The sequence below is a fragment of the Musca autumnalis genome, unplaced genomic scaffold, assembly GCF_047663935.1.
Source record: "Musca autumnalis isolate F117 unplaced genomic scaffold, ASM4766393v1 scaffold_3, whole genome shotgun sequence".
Taxonomy (NCBI): domain Eukaryota; kingdom Metazoa; phylum Arthropoda; class Insecta; order Diptera; family Muscidae; genus Musca; species Musca autumnalis.
In genome coordinates, this window is record NW_027411866.1 from 207,345,596 (window position 1) to 207,364,873 (window position 19,278).

At 37.8% G+C, this 19,278-nt stretch overlaps 1 protein-coding gene across 2 annotated transcripts in view; it reads right to left on the bottom strand.

Annotated features, from left to right (window-relative positions):
• LOC141397012 (very long chain fatty acid elongase F-like) overlaps positions 1-16,058 on the bottom strand; it is a 54,180-nt gene extending 38,122 nt beyond the window's left edge. For both annotated transcript variants that reach the window (XM_073972794.1, XM_073972795.1), the window contains exons 1-4: positions 15,922-16,058; positions 4,657-4,991; positions 4,476-4,581; positions 1,954-2,106 (exon numbers count right to left, since the gene is read on the bottom strand). In XM_073972794.1, the coding sequence (XP_073828895.1) occupies positions 1,954-2,106; positions 4,476-4,581; positions 4,657-4,991; positions 15,922-15,982 (655 nt within the window). In that variant the 5' untranslated portion in view covers positions 15,983-16,058. The remainder of the gene's footprint in view (positions 1-1,953; positions 2,107-4,475; positions 4,582-4,656; positions 4,992-15,921) is intronic.
• Positions 16,059-19,278: the final 3,220 nt, after the last annotated feature.

The following is a 19,278-nucleotide window of genomic DNA, read 5'->3' on the forward strand; positions in this document are numbered from 1 at the left end:
TTCGAAAAAACCGATACAGTCCATATTCCAACCTGATATATGACTAATGGAATAATACGATGTGCAAAGTTTGGACCAATCAGAGACTCCCTGCGAGAGTTATCTTGCGGATTTGATATTTTAGTTGGTACCGTCAGGAAGCCATTATCTCAGGAAGTATGGACTTGCCCCGAAAAAACTTGTACCGTCGAAAAGGGAGCCGCAAGGACAACCTGCTGAAGAAAATTCTCAAAATTTACATTTTCTGAATTTTATGTGGGAGGTACCCAAAGCAGTGGACCGATATAGTCTATATTCAATCCCGATATATGTCTCGAAGTAATATTACCATATGCAATGAGACACAAAAAAAAATTCTGCATTTTAGGAATAGTGTTCATAAAGTCTGGCAAAGGTTCAAATTTCTGCATTTCATGAACGCCTTTCATAAAGCAAAAATACTCGTTTTTCTGACAGATTGAAAAAACAATTTTGGCGAGTTGTTTTGTTTTTATTGACTAACAACCACCACACACCAGAGACAAAATTGCCTGCTTTTTATTAATGATTTTATTTTGTATTATTGTAATTTACGGTTTCCTTCTAATGAATTTCAATGTTGTTGTTATCGTCTTGTGAGCATAGCAGAACAATATGAACCATATGTACATACATGATGAGTCTATCAGCACTAGGTTGAGATGTTAGATGTTGCCTTTATATTAAAGAAATTAAAAAATTGTAGATGCGAACTTTATCGTACAACCAATCACTTTGTTTGACAATTGTTACGATGGTGGTAGTTTCCTTTAAAGCGTTTAGTTGTTGTGTGTTGTCGTGGTTTGTTGATATAGTCTCAATAGTTGTGTTTCTTTACTTACTTCAGGTTACCATTTTAAACAATTGTTACCATTTTTAACCTGCAAAGCGTTCCTTAACCCCAAAAAGAGAGAGGAGAGAGAGCAAAAATGCCTTTCTCTTCTAGCACAGGCTACCAGACAAATTTCTTCGGGTGAAAACTGGTAAAACTGATTTTTCGACATTTGTTTGTCGATTATTTGACAATGAAGAAAAAATTAACAAAACAGAAGAAAAAAAGTGAACGTTGACAAAACAAAATTAAAAGCTGTGAAATAAAAGAAAAGTGAATTTTTATGTATCTTTTTGACATTGCTACCAGACCTACTATTTTTGCGTTCCTTTACTTTTCTGGTAAAACTGGTGATGGGAGTGCAATTTTGACAGTTTTCTCTTTTACCACTTTTACCATAAAAAAGTAAAGGAACAAAGCTAATGTGATGGCGAGACGATGGTGGGGTTGTGTTGTGGTTTGTTGATACGTGAGATGATGAGACCATTCAAAAAAAAAAAAAAGATAAGAAAGTTGAGAGAATTTACCAAACCAGAGAGCAGGGCAGAGGTACATAAAATTAAGAAAGAGTAGAAGGGGTTACAATGAATGACGCCACAATGTTAAAATATCATTAGAGTCTAATGATGGGCAAATTGCGAGAGACTCATGTATTTTTTACACTTTTGTGTGTGAGGCAGAGCATTTCTGCCCATCAGTGCATTAGACAAAAACAAATATGAGAGAGAGATGGTTCAACAAAAAAACAATAACAAAATCAATATTGAAAATAGTGAGTAGTAGTACAGTGGTTGTTGTTGTAAATTCGATTTAAATAAAATAAGTGCTTAATAAAAATCTAAATTAACTCTCAAAGCAATATTTTCCATTTATTTATATTAGTTATAAAAAATATTGCAAAACAACAAACAATGACACAAACATTTAACTTATGTTTTAACCTTACTTTTGTTTTTTGACTTTCTCACTCTTTCGGATATACGTACGATAATAAAAATTCGAAAACATTGCAATCATAAATAAATTCTGTAGAAATGCTATCTGTATCCAGAATAATTTAAGATCACAATAATAGAAAAATATCGGCATTGAATAATGTATACCCACTAGGACAAACTGCATCAACTGCATACTGGTCAGCGTTTTTTTCCATGGTGTTAAATCGATGTTCGGTTTGGCGGCAGCAATCATATAATATGTGTACATAACAATGTGTATAAAAGAATTCACTAAAGCGGTAGGAGTTGCATGCGAAGCTAAAAAAAATAAATAACAATATTATTAAGAATATGAATATGGAATATAGATATGTATGTCTTTATAACTGTCCATGTTATAACCTATCCCAAGTGGTTTGGTGGAGCAAACAGTTGGCTAATCAACGTAAATCAGCTAGGAGATCATATAACAATGTCAGTAAGACAAAACTCAGGACGTATTGGGATGCATATATGGTTCAAGAATGCAAAAAAAATCATAGGTCAGCAACTGCTAAGTTTCACAACATACTATCCCGACTTCGTAGGTAGTATTAAACGCAGTAGCGGTTCGTCGTACCAAATTGCAGCTAATTTGCTACGAAAATGTGGCTTAAATCCCCAAAATACCGAAAATCAGAAGGTAACCTTATATGGGGGCTATACCAAAACATTCTTCATATTTGGCCCATTATTACCCACAGACACAGGCTGAGTTTGTGCAAAATTTCAGTAACATATCTCAATTTGTTTGCAAGTTTTTAATTTTGCGCCGCTAGATCAGTGGTTTCGACCACTGTGTGCTGGCTTCATACAGAGGTGACGGGACTAGCAAATGAGCATGGTGAACTTACTCTTGAAGTCAACAGGCTAGTGTGCGAACATGAGCCGAAAAAGTGGGTAGACCAACTGAAGCAATGCAACATTGGAACAGGATTGGGTAATGGTTAAATCACTCTCGATTTCGGGAAAGAACGGTGACAAAATGACTGTTACTTTCATTGGGTGCCAGTAACTTTTCCGAGAGTGACGAGTGTGCTATGCCATATAAGGGCACTCCCAACCGAAAAGGTACCATCACAATTTACAATGGGCGATGTTGCAAATGTCATCGGAAACGCGAAATACGTACATGTCGCCAGCAGTAAAGATTCCAGAGGCAATACGCCTCCCATGATGATAAGCAGTTTCCCAGTTACCTAACATTGGCATGGATTCCGAAAAATACACTGCACCCTAACAGCATTACACGCCCTATCCACACATATCGGTCGAAGACTGAGCCAGAGCAGGTTGTTCGACCGAGCAGTTGTGGTGGCACAGCACACCAATAGCATAACACGCCATATCCACACATATCAGTCGGAGACTGAACCAGAGCAGGTCGTTCGACCGAAAAGTTGTGGTGGCACAGCACACCAATAGCATTACACGCCCTATCCACACATATCGGTCGAAGACTGAGCCAGAGCAGGTTGTTCGACCGAACAGTTGTGGTGGCACAGCACACCAATAGCATAACACGCCATATCCACACATATCAGTCGAGGACTGAACCAGAGCAGACCGTTCGATCGAACAGTTGTGCTGGCTCTTGACCTATCGAAAGCTTTCAATACGGTCAACCATGCCAAGCTATTCGAGGATGTAGAAAATACTTCCCTCCAGTCCTGTTTGAAACTTTGGATCATATCAACTATATGTGTGGACGGTAGTCGTAGAATTAAGAAACCCGTTGAGTGAAAAAGGGAGTTGCCCAACGCGTGGTGATATATATCTTCGGAACGGTTGAAAGTGTATCTTTCCGAAATTTCAGACGCTCCAGACGACATAGAGATCGTAATGTATGCGGTCCATCCACTGTCACACAGTTCACCATTTTGACGGCGCTACGCAGTGGAGGAATATTCAAGCCGGAATGCTAACCTGAGAACTGCAACAGGGTGCCTCCTCATGACACCAGCGAACCAGTGAACCATCTTCATGAGGAGACGCATATTTTACCAGTACATCAACACAACAAGATGTTGTCTATGCAGTACCTCCTTGGGAAGGAAAGCAGCCGAATTGGCTAGGGAACTTAAAAGCAGTATCACAGGACCCATACCTGTATAAGTCGATAGTCTTGGCATATACTCGCATGTTATCATTGAATGTAGAGAGTCCCTGCATGATATACGAAATGCCGTTAAACTTCGTTGGGTACCAGAACATAGTAATAGAATTGGAAACGAATTAGCAAATGAACTATCTTGGCTTGGCTCTAAACCGATCTATTTGCCACCAATGTGCTACTACATCGGAAAACTTCGTGAGTTCTACCTTGAGAACGTGTACCACAGATGCAGGTACGCAAAGCATTCTGGCCTGTGATTTCCCAATATAGAAGGATTTTCCATCCTCTCATTAGATAAGTTAGGGAAGAAGATTACTGTTGGATTTATTACAGGCCAATGCATATTTGAATTTCTAACTTTAAGACGGAATGACAGTGGCTTCGACTATAGTAGATTATGTGAAACTGCACAAGAGATAGATACGGATGAGATTAGGTTTCACTTTCTTAATTTATCCTATAATAGCTAATTAATGTCCTTCATATTTTGTTGGTAGTTAAATATTCAATATTCAGTTCAAACAAAACTTACCAAACGCTTGCGATAAATACACGTAAACAGCCAAAAGCATTATCGAATGATGATATAGATGTAAGAAAGTAATTTGATTATTTTTCTTACGCAAAACGAAAAATACCTGCAAGAGTAAAGTTTTGAGAATTTAATTAGTAATAATTGAATAATTTCTTTGACTTGTTTGCCAAATATATACCGTATCGAAGAAATCCAAATATTTTGATATATAATACAATATTGCCGGTCGAACAAATCGCATTGTGTTTGGTCGTCTATCGAACGGATTGTGTGGTTGACATTTAAAACTATAATCCGAACTCATGACGGTAATGTGGAGAGCAGCATAAAATATAAAAGTGTTTAATAAAATTTGTACAATGTTGTAAATTTGCATATACGATTTTACTTTATAAGGTTGTCGATTTTTCATGAAATTTTTTCCAATTACCAAAATTAGCAAGAAGTATAATATTATTGAGGAAAACATTGGCCACGGACTACCCAGTATTGGATGAGTTGTTATGCGTTCATCTGAAAACAAAAGAAAACTTTATTAAGTACATAGTTTTTGTTTCGTGGAAATGCAAAGATGTGAGTGTGAGTGTACCAATAATAGGGGTTTTGTTTGATATTTTCTTGGGCTCTAAAGCCATTATTTCGATGAGACAAAAGTTTGGTCGAGTCAAAGGGTATATGGTAAGAACCAAAATTCTTTTATAATTCCATATTAAAAAAACTTAAACAATTTTTTGCGAGCACATCTACGATTTTTGTGTAGAGCTTAAGGAAAAAAATTTGGTTTCAAAACCGTTCGCGTTCAAAACATGGCCGATGGACGCAAAAGTTGTAGCGGTTTTTACTCTCATTTAGAGAAAAATATTTAAAAATGTGTTATTTATTTTTATGACAAAATTTATCCATAAATCGCTTACAGCATTCCACATCTATTTGTAGATGTTCAAATATTTACAAAATATATTTTTATTTTCGAGAAAACTCAAAAAATAACAAAAAATCTTAAAGTAAATCCAAATTATCATGCCCAGAGTCCGTACAAACCTCTAAAAATAAATTAAAAATATCTACAGAATCTAGACAACGCATAGAAAAGTATGAAACCAAATTTATAAAGATTGGGTATATAAATTACATATTACAACAACAACAATTGAGAAAATAAGCTAATTTTTGGAATATTGTTCCAAATATATTCATTGGTTTGATTAACTAAACGGATTTTATTAATGAAATATATATTGAAATTATGATAAAAACAAGTAAAAAGTCGTTAAGTTCGGCCGGGCCGAACTTTTTATACCCTCCACCATAAAATAGTCTTAATTAAAATGGAATAATTAGGGTCCTTTTACAATTTTAGGTGGAACAACTTTTAGACAATGGTTAGACTCCTACTGCCTCCCACTATTGCTTAAATTACACTGTGAACACAAATGTTGGGACAGAGATAATTCCTTTTGGAGATAAAAGCCCTTGGTGTGTGTATATTAAAAACCCCGAAGGACAGACGCGCCGTGATTCGAACTTCCGCATTATGGCGTGATGAAGTTTTTGCAAGAGACCCTGTAAGCCATCATGAATTAGCATTATATCTTTGTTTGTTGTTTTTGTAGAGCACTTAAGCAACAGTGAACAAGGATATAACGCTAATTCCTGATGGCCCACAGGGTCTCTAACAAAAATTTCATCACGCCATAACGCGGAAGTTCGACTCACGGCGGATCTGTCCTTCGGGGATCATAATATACTCACCAAGGCCTTTCTTCCCCAAGAGGAATTTTCCGTGCCCCAGACATTCACCTCCATTTTGTTGCACAGTGTTATCTGATCTAATCTAAAAAATGTGTTCAGCTAGGTGAAAGGTACCACCTACGGGGCTATATCAAAGAGTCAACCTATTTTTAAATTTTTTGGCGGAAAAGTTTTGTAGCTGCAGGGAACTTCAAGAGTCAAATTGAGGGTAGTTTCATCAAAACAATGTAGACCCTCAAAAATGGACCCATGTTGACGAATTTTAGTGAAGAAATTTCGTGACCACTGAAAATTCCCGAAAATCGGGAGGTACAGTTATATGGGGGGATATACCAAAACATGGCGACCTGACTTAACGCCCAAGGACATAACGCCCAAAATTAATTTTGGGCGTTATGTCCGCCCAGCCCCCGGACTTAACCCCCAAAATAAAATTGGGTGTTATGTCCGCCCTAACTCCGGACATAAGGCCCAAAAATAATCGGACACAAGGCCAAAAAAATGTGTCCGCTTTGTAAGTGGACATAACGCCCAAAATATTATGTTGTGTTTTTTTTCATATTTTAATGATTAAAAATTAATATTTGTAATGCAGGGCCGGTTTCAATTGCTGTGTTTCAAAACCTACAATAAACTATTATTTTGATCATTCTGTCTAATTTTATTATAAAAAAATTTTTAAAATTTTCAAAATGGTACACTCTTTCAGGTTATATTATGGTTAAGTAGATTTTAAAAATGATTTGAATGATTCCTAAAATAGCAAACATCATTCAGTTGATTTTAAACTAGTTGGACGCATAAGGAGCTCCGAAAAATCGAAATCTCCTCAGGAATTTATTCACACATTTCCAAATAACGAAGACTGACAAAACGGAATGTTTAACAGCGTGTTGAGTGATTTATTTCTTATTGTGAATTAAAAATTGAGTCATAGATAAAACCTAAGATGTTGAAAGCGATCGAGCAAAAGTCGAAAACGGTATATTTTATAAAAAATCGCGCGCGCGATTTCTTATAAAATATACCGTTTTCGATTTTTGCTCGATCGCTTTCGTAAGTTGTTAAGTTAACTGTTAATATGTATTTAAAATTGTTTCCTCATTGAAAATAAAATTGAGTCATAGTCATAAAACCTAAAGATGTTGGAAGCGATCGAGAAAAAGTCGAAAACGGTATATTTTATAAAAAATCGCGCGCGCGATTTCTTATAAAATATACCGTTTTCGACTTTTGCTCGATCGCTTTCGTAAGTTGTTAAGTGTTAATATGTATTTAAAATTGTTTCCTCATTAAAAATAAAATTGAGTCATAGTCATAAAACCTAAAGATGTTGAAAGCGATCGAGCAAAAGTCGAAAACGGTATATTTTATAAAAAATCGCGCGCGCGATTTCTTATAAAATATACCGTTTTCGACTTTTGCTCGATCGCTTTCGTAAGTTGTTAAGTTAAATGTTAATAAGTATTTAAAATTGTTTACTCATTGAAAATAAAATTGAGTCATAGAGCAAACCTGAATATGCTGGAAGCAATGGAGCAAAAGTCAAAAACCGTATATTTAAAAAAAAAGGCGCGCGCGTTTTCGTGTAAAATATACCGTTTTTGACTTTTGCTCCATCGCTTCCAGCATATTCAGGTTTGAATTTTGATTTTGATTTTCTATGACTCAATGTTTTATTTATGGCGTTGTAGATGTATCGCAAGCAAGAAAGATCTTTTATACGAAATAGGTTTTTAAAAAATAAAATTGCAGGTTTGCAAAATTGTGCATGCTTGTAAATCTTGTTTCGAGAAAACTCAAGTAAATCATAACGATCACAGTACTGTAATGTTGGGTCCATTTGTCCACAAATTGTTGGAAAATCCGTATACATTTAAATATGATTTCAGTAAGCTTTTTTTTTTTTAATTTATTACATACATATATAAATCAACTTCATTTCTAAATAAATCTGAATTTTACTTATGAAGTGGGAAAATCATTAATTTCGGAAAACGGACATAAAGCCCAATGGGCCTTATGTCCGCTATGGGGGCGGACTTAACGCCCAATTTCATTTTGGGCGTTAAGTCCGGGGTCAGGGAGGACATAACGCCCAAAATTAATTTTGGGCGTTATGTCCGTTGGGCGTTAAGTCAGGTCGCCCCAAAACATGGACATATATTGACGATTATTTTTGAATAGACAAAATTGTAGCTAAAATTCTCAAAATACCGATCAGTACAGCTAGTTCGGTTAAAAATTGCAGCTAAAATTCTCAAAATACCGAAAATCGGGAGATACCGTTATATGGGGGCTATACCAAAACATGGACCTATGTTGACGATGTTTCGTTGGATATGTTTTATGACCACTGAGAACTTCAAATGTCAAATTACAGCTATTTCGGTTAAAAACTGTAGCTAAAATTCTCAAAATACCGAAAATTGGGAGGTACCGTTATATGGGGGCTATACCAAAACATGGACCTATGTTGACGATGTTTGGTGGAGATGTTTCATGACCACTGAGAACCTCAAATGTCAAATTGCAGATATTTCGGTTACAAATTGTGGCTAAAATTCTCAAAATACCGAAAATCGGGAGGTACCGTTATATGGGGGCTATACCAAAACATGGAACTATGTTGACGATGTTTGGTGGAGATGTTTCATGACCACTGAGAACCTCAAATGTCAAATTGCAGATATTTCGGTTACAAATTGTGGCTAAAATTCTCAAAATACCGAAAATCGGGAGGTACCGTTATATGGGGGCTATACCAAAACATGGACCTATGTTGACGATGTTTCGTGGAGATGTTTCATGACCACTGAGTACCTCAAATGTCAAATTGCAGATAGTTCGGTTAAAAATTGTGGCTAAAATTCTCAAAATACCGAAAATCGGGAGGTACCGTTATATGGGGACTATACCAAAACATGGACCTATGCCCATATCCTTCGGGATATAAGTTTGTTGATCACTGGGAACCCTAAGTGCCAAATTATAGCTAATTCGATCTGCAAATGTGGCGAAGAACGTCAAAATACCTCAAATCCGGAGGTACCGTTATATGGGGGCTATACCAAAAAGTGGACCGATATAGCCCATCTTCGAACTTGACCTGCCTATGGTAAAAAGACGCTCGGGTGCGAAATTTCAGCACTCTATCTCAATTATTGCGGACGCTAGAGTGATTACAACAGACGGACAGACGGACGGACGGACATGGCTAGATCGTCTTAGAATTTTATCCTGATCAAGAATATATATACTTTATAGGGTCGCAAATGATTAGTTCGATGTGTTACAAACAGAATGACAAACTTAATATACCCTCCATACTATGGTGGAGGGTATAAAAACTAGTACGCAAACATCTTTTAAGAAAATGGCAAAAAATTTTATATATTTTTGATGTTTTTGGTTGGCCCCAAAAATGTATGAAATAGTTTCATTAAATAAATGAAACAGCTTTATTAAATAAATAAAACGGTTTTATTAAAAAATCAAACAATTTCATAAAATAAACGAAACATTTGTTAAGTCCCTAATACTATTTTGCGGAATGAAAATAAGGTCTGTTGTAATGAAGTCTTATCTATATTATCACCCATTTATTATCAATTCTCTTCTAATTATTTTTTCTTTATTAAACAAATGTTTTAAATTTTCCACAATCATAAATAGAAGAAACGCATTTATAAATTTGTCACATACATACTAATGTGCGTATGGAATCACATACATACTTATGTCTGCATGAATATTTGCAAAACCTAGCAGAAGCGTCACTAACAGTGTAACTGTACAAAAATTCATTACTGTCAGCGCTTGGCTCTGATATACATATTCATTCTCAATGTTTGTACGTTTGTTTGTTTGTTCTACATGGCCTGAAATTAACATAGGCTATAAACATTTCTGAAATTCCGCGTTGATCCGGAGATATAGCATCAGAATCGGAGGTACCTCCAAAAAAATTAAATTTTTTATGCAAATATCTATAGAATGATAACAGATAATGTCTCCAATTTTTTAATGTGTGAAAGAATTTGGTATAGAAATAAATTTGCTGAACTATGTTGAAATCGGTCCAGATTTGGATATATCTCCCATATATATTTTCGGCCGATTTAATATATTTTATGAACCACACACGCAATGTATGTCCAATTTCCATGAAATTTGGAATATATGTATTGCGAAATTTGGTGTAGAAATAAGTTTGCCTAATTATATTGGGGTCGGTTCAGGTTTGGATATAGTTCCCATATATATTTTCGGCCGATTTCATATATTTTATGCATTGGCAGATGTACTTGAAAAGTACATGGCCGACATTACTGCCATACAGGAAATACGATGGAACGGGAAAGGCGTCACAACAACACCTACAGGTGACGCACTGTATTATAGCTGCCATGACACAAAGCATGAGTTTGGTTGCGGATTTGTAGTTGGTCGTAGGTTAAAACATCTGGTCTCCAGCTTCACCCCAGTGAATGAAAGACTCGCTGCAAAATTCTTCAACATCAGCTTTATTTGCGCTCATGCTCCCACTGCAGACAAGGACGAAAAGACCAATGATATATTCTACGAGAGCTTAGAAGAAACAATAGACCGTTGTCCTGCCCATGACATTAAATTTATACTAGGCGATTTTAATGCAAAAATTGGAAAGGAGAATATCTTTGGCCCAACAGTCGGGAAATTCAGTCTCCACAGTGAAACATATGACAATGGTATGAGGCTGATAGACTTTGCCGAAGCAAGAAACATGGTAGTTAGCAGTACCAGATCTGTCGCCAGATCAAAAACAAGAAATCAAATTAATCACGTTGTGATAGATGGAAGACATGCATCATCGAACCACTACCTTGTTGCAGCAAAGGTACGTACCAGATTAAACGTAGCAAACAAAGTGCGAACAGACACAACACGGAAGTTGGGCATCGGTAAGCTGCAATCACAACAGATAGCCACAGCATATTCCACTCTACTGACCCAACTTCTAAATCAACGCACTCATCGTCCCGATAACATATCAGGACAATGGCAAAACTTTGCCCACTCCATGCAAACAGCTCCAAAATCAGTACTTGGATACCAGAGACCTCCACCAAGGAATCCATGGTATGATCAGGAGTGTCGTGCTGCCACCGAAGAGAAAAATGTGGCGTATAGGGCTACTTTACAATTAGTAGCAACGCGTAGCGCACGATAGAGGTATCGGGAGGAAAGGAGAGAGGAGAAACGTCTTTTCCGTAGGAAAAAGAGAAAGATGGAAAAGCTGGAGTGTGAAAAAATCGAGATGTACAGGAGACAGAATGAAGTCCGAAAATTCTACCAAAGAGTGAAACATCAAACTGATGGCTTTGGAACTGGCACATCCTCCTGTAGAGACCAGCAAGGTAATCTGGTAACTGATACAGATAGTGTGCTAAGGATATGGAAAGAGCATTTTTCCAAACTGTTGGTATCCAATAGTAGCGAAGTCGACGAAGATACCACAGATCCAATCCCAGAAGATGGTATTGAATGTATAACACCCGGCCAAAATGATGTAAAGACAACAATAAACCGGCTGAAGTATAATAAGGCAGCAGGAGCTGATGGCCTAACAGCCGAGCTGTTTAAAACCGGAGGCCACACGTTGATAAGGTGTATGCATAAGCTTGTTAGCTCCATCTGGCAGGAATAACGCGTACCCGACGATTGGAACCTGAAAGGAGATAAGACTTTATGCTCCAACTTTATGCTCCCTATCACCTACAATATAGTGTCATGGATATTGTGCAAACGCCTAAAGCCCATGGTAAACGAAATAATTGGACCATACCAATGCGGCTCTAGACCTGGCAAATCCACCATTGATCAGATATTTACCCTGCGGCAAATCCTGGAGAAGACCCAAAAGATGCAGGTCGACATCTACCACCTTTTTGTCAATTATAAAGCAGCCTTCGAAAGCCCGCTACGTTCAAAGGTATTCCAAGCCATGTCTGAATTTGGTATCCCCGAAAAGCTCATTCGGCTTTGTAAAATGACTCTAACTGACACAAGATCTTCAGTTAAAATAGGTAAGAACATCTCCGGAGAGTTTTGTACCAAAAGAGGTTTCAGGCAAGGAGACAGCCTTTCGTGTGATCTTTTCAACATCCTGCTAGAAAAGGTTATACGAGAGGCAAACGTGAAAAGAAGTGGCACAATCTACACCAATAGCCACATGTTACTTGCTTATGCTGATGATATAGACATCATGGGACGATCAGTAAAAGAAGTTACCGATACCTTTATGAAGGTCGAAGGAGAGTCTGCCAAAGTGGGTCTGGCGGTATACGGCGAGAAGACCAAGCTGATGGTGTCGACGCGCAATGCGTCCATTGAGATCGGACCAACTGTTGACGTTGGTTCCTATAATTTTGAGGTAGTAAAAGACTTCGTATAACTCGGCACCATCGTAAATACAACAAATGACATCAGTTGTGAAATAAAGACCACGAGCTATATCTGCTATACAACGACATCAATATAGTTAAACGTATAGAGATGCAGCGATTGCGTTGGCTAGGCCATATAATAAGAAATAGCGATGATGAACCCGCTAAAAAGGCGTATAAATTCGAGCCACATGGCGGTGCACGCAGAATTGAATAGATGGCTCAAACAAGTGGATGAAGAGATGACAAGGCGCGGTATTCCAAAAAGCAAAGTACTAAACAGAGAGAATTGGAGATCTTCTCTTAGTTCGGTCTATGGGACAAATGTTCTGTAATGGGCCAGCTAAGTAAGTAGTAAGTATGCACCAAAGACGCTACGTTTGTCAAATGTCAATGAAATTGGGAATTTGTAAAAGAATTTGGTCTAGAAGTAAGTTTTCCAAATGATATTGAAATCGGTTCAGATTAGATCCCCTTTATATTTTCGGCCGATATCATTTTTATGATGCTCCAAACACGATGTGTATGCCCAGTTTAAATAAAATTTTGAAGAGACTTCAAAGTCAGTAGAAGCCATTATTACATACACAAGTACTTATAGTTGGAAAAGAATTGACCAAGGCTACAGGTAATAAATATCATATCTTTGGGAGCCCTAAGGATCAATATTGGAGTAAAATTTATCTATACAAGTAGGAGTTATCCTAAGAGTTATTTAAGGTGTCACAATAGTTTGATATATCGACGCCTCCAAACAATAGTATGCTAAGTCGACTTAGCATGTTTTCAAGTTCTTTACATTTTTATACCCTCCACCATAGTATGGAGGGTATATTAAGTTTGTCATTCCGTTTGTAACACATCGAACTAATCATTTGCGACCCTATAAAGTATATATATTCTTGATCAGGATAAAATTTTAAGACGATCTAGCCATGTCCGTCTGTCCGTCTGTTGTAATCACTCTAGTGATCAACAAACTTATATCCCAAAGGATATGGGCATAGGTCCATGTTTTGGTATGGTCCCCATATAACGGTACCTCCCGATTTTCGGTATTTTGAGAATTTTAGCCACAATTTGTAACCGAACTATCTGCAATTTGACATTTGAGGTTCTCAGTGGTCATGAAACATCTCCACCAAACATCGTCAACATAGGTCCATGTTTTGGTATGGCCCCCTTATAACCGTACCTCCCGATTTTGGGTATTTTGAGAATTTTAGCTACAGTTTTTAACGGAAATAGCTGTAATTTGACATTTGAAGTTCTCAGTGGTCATAAAACATCTCCAAAGAAACATCGTCAACATAGGTCCAAGTTTTGGTATAGCCCCCATAAAACGGTATCTCCCGATTTTCGGTATTTTGAGAATTTTTGCTGCAATTTTTAACTGAACTGGATGTAATGATCGGTATTTTGAGAATTTTGTCTATTCAAGAATAGTCGTCAATATACATATGTCCATGTTTTGGTATATCCACCCATATAACTGTACCTCCCGATTTTCGGGAATTTTCAGTGGTCACGAAATTTTTTCACTAAAATTCGTCAACATGGGTCCATTTTTGAGGGTCTACATTGTTTTGATAAAACTACCCTCGATTTGACTCTTGAAGTTCCCTGCAGCTATAAAACTTTTCCGCCAAAAATTTAAAGATAGGTTGACTCTTTGATATAGCCCCGTAGGTGGTACCTTTCACCTACCTGAACACATTTTTTTTAGATTAGATTAGATAACACTGTGCAACAAAATGGAGGTGAAAGTCTGGGGTACGGAAAATTCCTCTTGGGGAAGAAAGGCCTTGGTGAGTATATTATGAACCCCGAAGGACAGATCCGCGGTGAGTCGAAATTCCGCGTTATGGCGTGATGAAATTTTTGTTAGAGACCCTGTGGGCCATCAGGAATTAGCGTTACTATTGCTTAAGTGCTCTACAAAACAACAAACAAAGATATAATGCTAATTCATGATGGCTTAGCGGGTCTCTTGCAAAAACTTCATCACGCCATAACGCGGAAGTTCGTCTCACGGCGCATCTGTCCTTCGGGGTTTTTAATATAAACACACCAAAGGCTTTCATCTCCAAAAGGAATTAGTAGGCGTCTATCCATTGTCGAAAAGTTGTTACACCTAAAATTGTGAAAGGACCCTAATTATTCCATTTTAATTAAGACTATTTTATGGTGGAGGGTATAAAAAGTTCGGCCCGGCCGAACTTAACGACTTTTTACTTGTTATATTTAACGTCCTTTAACTTAAATTCTGTCAAACAGAAGTTATAAACAAATATTTACTTAGCATAGTACTGAAGGTCAAAGAAATTTCCAAACTTTTAGAGCTTGTCCTGCAAAACTCACTGTTCAGAATTAGCAAACTATTATTTGGAGGTGTCGAAAGTCCTTTAACTTAAATTCTGTCAAATTTTGGTAATGATCGATCAATCCGAACAGAAGTTATAAACAAAAACTGACTTAGCATAGTACTGAAGTTCAAAAAAATTTCCACACTTTGAGAGCTTCTCCTGCAAAACTCACTTTTTAGACTTAGCATACTATTATTTGGAGGTGTCGATATGCACCTGGGCAAATAAATCCAATGAATAAAATAAATTATAACTACCCCCAAACCTGGTGCTATTCATAATTAAATTCACTCTTTTAACGGGGAGTGTAGGCTCAGGTAGATCTTAATTCAATCTGTCGAAATTAAGAGTGTACGAGTATATGAAATTTGTAAAAGTGGTTTACCTAGGAATACTTATAGTCGGAAAGGATTTATGAGTGTTACCTCCTACTACATACGAAAATACCATAGCAGCCCCATACATTATAATTAGAAATCAGATTTTTGCTTATTTTTGAAATTTCAACCATTCATTCGATATCATATTGAAAATAATCAAAAATACGTACAAAGCTCCAGCTTCTATTGTTTAATAACCGATGTATTGCATTATAATTTACAAAAATATGGAAAAATCCGATTCCTAATTATAATATTAAAGAATGAAGTTCATATGATTATAGCATTACATTATATTTTATCTTAGTCGTGGTAGCGAAGCGCAGCGGGTTCAGCTAGTTCTATATAAGGTTTGATGTTATGACAACGACGACACTTGCAATTTAAAATGATTATCAAATAATATTTATCAGAAATTTATGCGAAATTTTTAATATACAGTCTATATCCTTATTCCTGGAAGGCACACTCCTGGCAAGTTGGTTTTATTAAACACGAATATTCAAACTACACTTACCTATTTTTAAGTCGTTCACGCTATATACAATTGCCTCAAATAAAAGCTTTAGCAACAGCATTTTTATTTTTTATTTTTTGTTAAATTTCGACTAATTGCCTTTTCACGGTTTAAGCACCTACAACACAGCACTAGCAACGTTTGAAAAGTTAATGACCAACAGTGACTAGAATTGATGTAATCTACCTAAGACTGTTGATTTTAATATTTATTTCAATATACTACATTGTAATACAATGTGGTAAATATGAAGTAAACATACAGTTAGTCAATTAAATGCTTTCAAACGTTGAAATGTTGTTCTGAGTCGGTCTAGCCATGTCAGTCTACCCGTCTTTTGTAATCATTCTAGCGTCCAAAAACTTGAGCTAGATAAATATAGAGCATATTTAGCCAAGTTCACAGATGGGAACGGTATCTCCCGATTTCAGATATCTTGAAGGCTTAAGCTACAGTTTTTGACTGAGCTGCCTGTTGTGACGACGTGTTTTCACTTTGAAGCTGGGGTAGGTTCAGCGGGGGCCAGGGTCGTCACAAGAATTTATTTTTGATTTGGGAACAACAAGGAGAGAGAAGCACACTGTTTTCCTTAAAACGTTATAAACAGTTTATTTAATAAAAACACTTAACACTACACTACACATAACACATAATCCAATCCTCATTATATTAATCTATGACGAAGTTTTGTGTGACCGTTGTATTAGAATGATGAGAGCAGGAAGATCGATGAGGGATGATGATATATGATTTATGGGGTAATCGACGAACGTAGATGTGGTTGGTGAACGGTGAATAACTCGTAGCGGTGACGGTTTGACAATGCTGCGGCTCGAAGAATATCGACGAATATGGTGGCAGCGGCTTGACAATGCGGCGGCCCGATGAATATCGACGAATGATGTGGCAGCGGCTTGAAAATGCGGCGGCCCGATGAATATCGACGAATGATGGTGGCAGCTGCTTGACAATGCGGCAGCCCGATGAATATCGACGAAGTATGGTGGCAGCGGCTTGACAATGCGACTGCCCGAAGAATATCGACGAATAATGGTGGCAGCGGCTTGACAATGCCGCGGCCCGATGAAGATCGACGAAGGATGTGGCAGCGGCTTGGCAATGCGGCAGCCCGATGAATATCGACGAATAATGTGGCAGCGGCTTGAAAATGCGGCGGCCCGATGAAGATCGACGAAGGATGTGGCAGCGGCTTGGCAATGCGGCAGCCCGATGAATATCGACGAATAATGTGGCAGCGGCTTGACCAGACGGCGCCCGGTTGAGTATCCACGTCCAGTGTAGTATTTCGTCCGCACAGCTAGAGAATAGTGTGTATTTCTACACACCCACCCGTCGCCGTAGTACAGTAGCGTCAACACAGCTAGAGAATAGTGTATATTGCTATACACCCACCCGTCGCCGTGGTTCAGTCGCGTCGCACAGCTAGAGAATAGTGTGTATTGCTACACACCCACCCGTCGCCGTGGTTCAGTCGCGTCGCACAGCTAGAGAATAGTGTGTATTGCTACACACCCACCCGTCGCCGTAGTACCGTAGCGTCAAAACAGCTAGAGAATAGTGTATATTGCTATACACCCACCCGTCGCCGTAGTACAGTAGCGTCAACACAGCTAGAGAATAGTGTGTATTGCTACACACCCACCCGTCGCCGTGGTTCAGTCGTGTCGCACAGCTAGAGAATAGTGTGTATTGCTACACACCCACCCGTCGCCGTAGTACCGTAGCGTCGACACAGCTAGAGAATAGTGTATATTGCTATACACCCACCCGTCGCCGTGGTTCAGTCGCGTCGCACAGCTAGAGAATAGTGTGTATTGCTACACACCCACCCGTCGCCGTAGTACAGTAGCGTCAACACAGCTAGAGAATAGTGTATATTGCTATACACCCACCCGTCGCCGTGGTTCAGTCCCCACTATGAGCCAAGGAATATTGCTTAGAATACTTCGACTCAATTCAACCAAGGTTGCGCGCCGTTTCTTCTAACCAACCACCTTATCTCAGCAATCATCAACAGACGACTGCCCCGAGTATGTGAAAGGCACCTCCTTTTATACGATTTCGCCAGATCAACTGTCAATCTACGACGATCACTTGAACTGTCACCACATGCCAGGAACATACAAACATCACTCCAGTACCACTATGTACCGCTAGGGGCTCTGCTTAATTTACATCCATATTTAATTTATATCTTTCCCACTAGGGGGGTTTGTGATGACCGTTAAATTTAAATAAATAATTTTATAATATGAATAACTTAAATTAATTTACATACGCGAACATAACAATTTAAGATTCATGATAATTCTATGTAATGGATCATATGATAAATAGTGTAAATTATGATGAAGATTAAATAATGAACCTCAAAAACGAACTATGTGACTTTTGGGCGTTACACTGTAGTTTGACATTTGAGGTTCCCTGCATTCACGAAACTTATCCGCCGAAAATTTTCATAATAGGTCCATGTTTCGGTAGAGCCCCCATATAACTAAAACTCCCGATCTTCAGTGTTTTCAGGTTGTTAGCTATATATTTTGACATTTGAGGCTCCAAGTGGTCACAAAACTTCTTCACTAAAAATTTTCAATAAAGGTTCATGTTTGACATATCGTCGGTGTCATGCTTAAGTGTTCCATACGCCCTTTGCCCGTTTTGAGATAATCGCACTTTAATGCGCAACTGTGTGGGGCTGACTAAAGAAAATATATATATTTTTTACTTAAATTATTAATAACAGTATATAGAGCATATTTGCAAAAATATAAAGGAATATGTATCGGAATATAAAAGTTATAGAGAATTGTTTAAAAATATAATTTTTATTGATTTGTGTCATATCCACACTTATGACACAAATGTCAAATATTGGAATGGATTTTCTGATTTTTGAAACATGTTTGGCGTCGAAACGTGGATAGCTAGAGCAGGTAGGAGCAATCCGATCAAAAGTTCAGAAAGAGCACACCGGAAACCCCTAAGAACCACATCTATATCTATAATATAATTGTTCCACAAACATCCCAGATGGGACAAGGGAGACTTCTCTCATATCAATGAGTGCACGCCGATTCATATTAGCTCAATGATATGGGACCTACTTTTTATTGCCGAGTCCGAACGGCGTGTCTTATGACACCACTTGTAGAGAAGTTTTTCAAGGCTTGAATACTCAGGAAATGTCGCCAGCATTACTGAGGGGGAGTTTTGCCACCGTTGAAAATTTGATGTTGCTTGGCCTGGGATTCGAAACGCAGACCTTCTGAGTGCAAGGCGGACGTGCTAACCATTTCACCACGGTGGCCCCCACATATCTATCTATATAAAGTA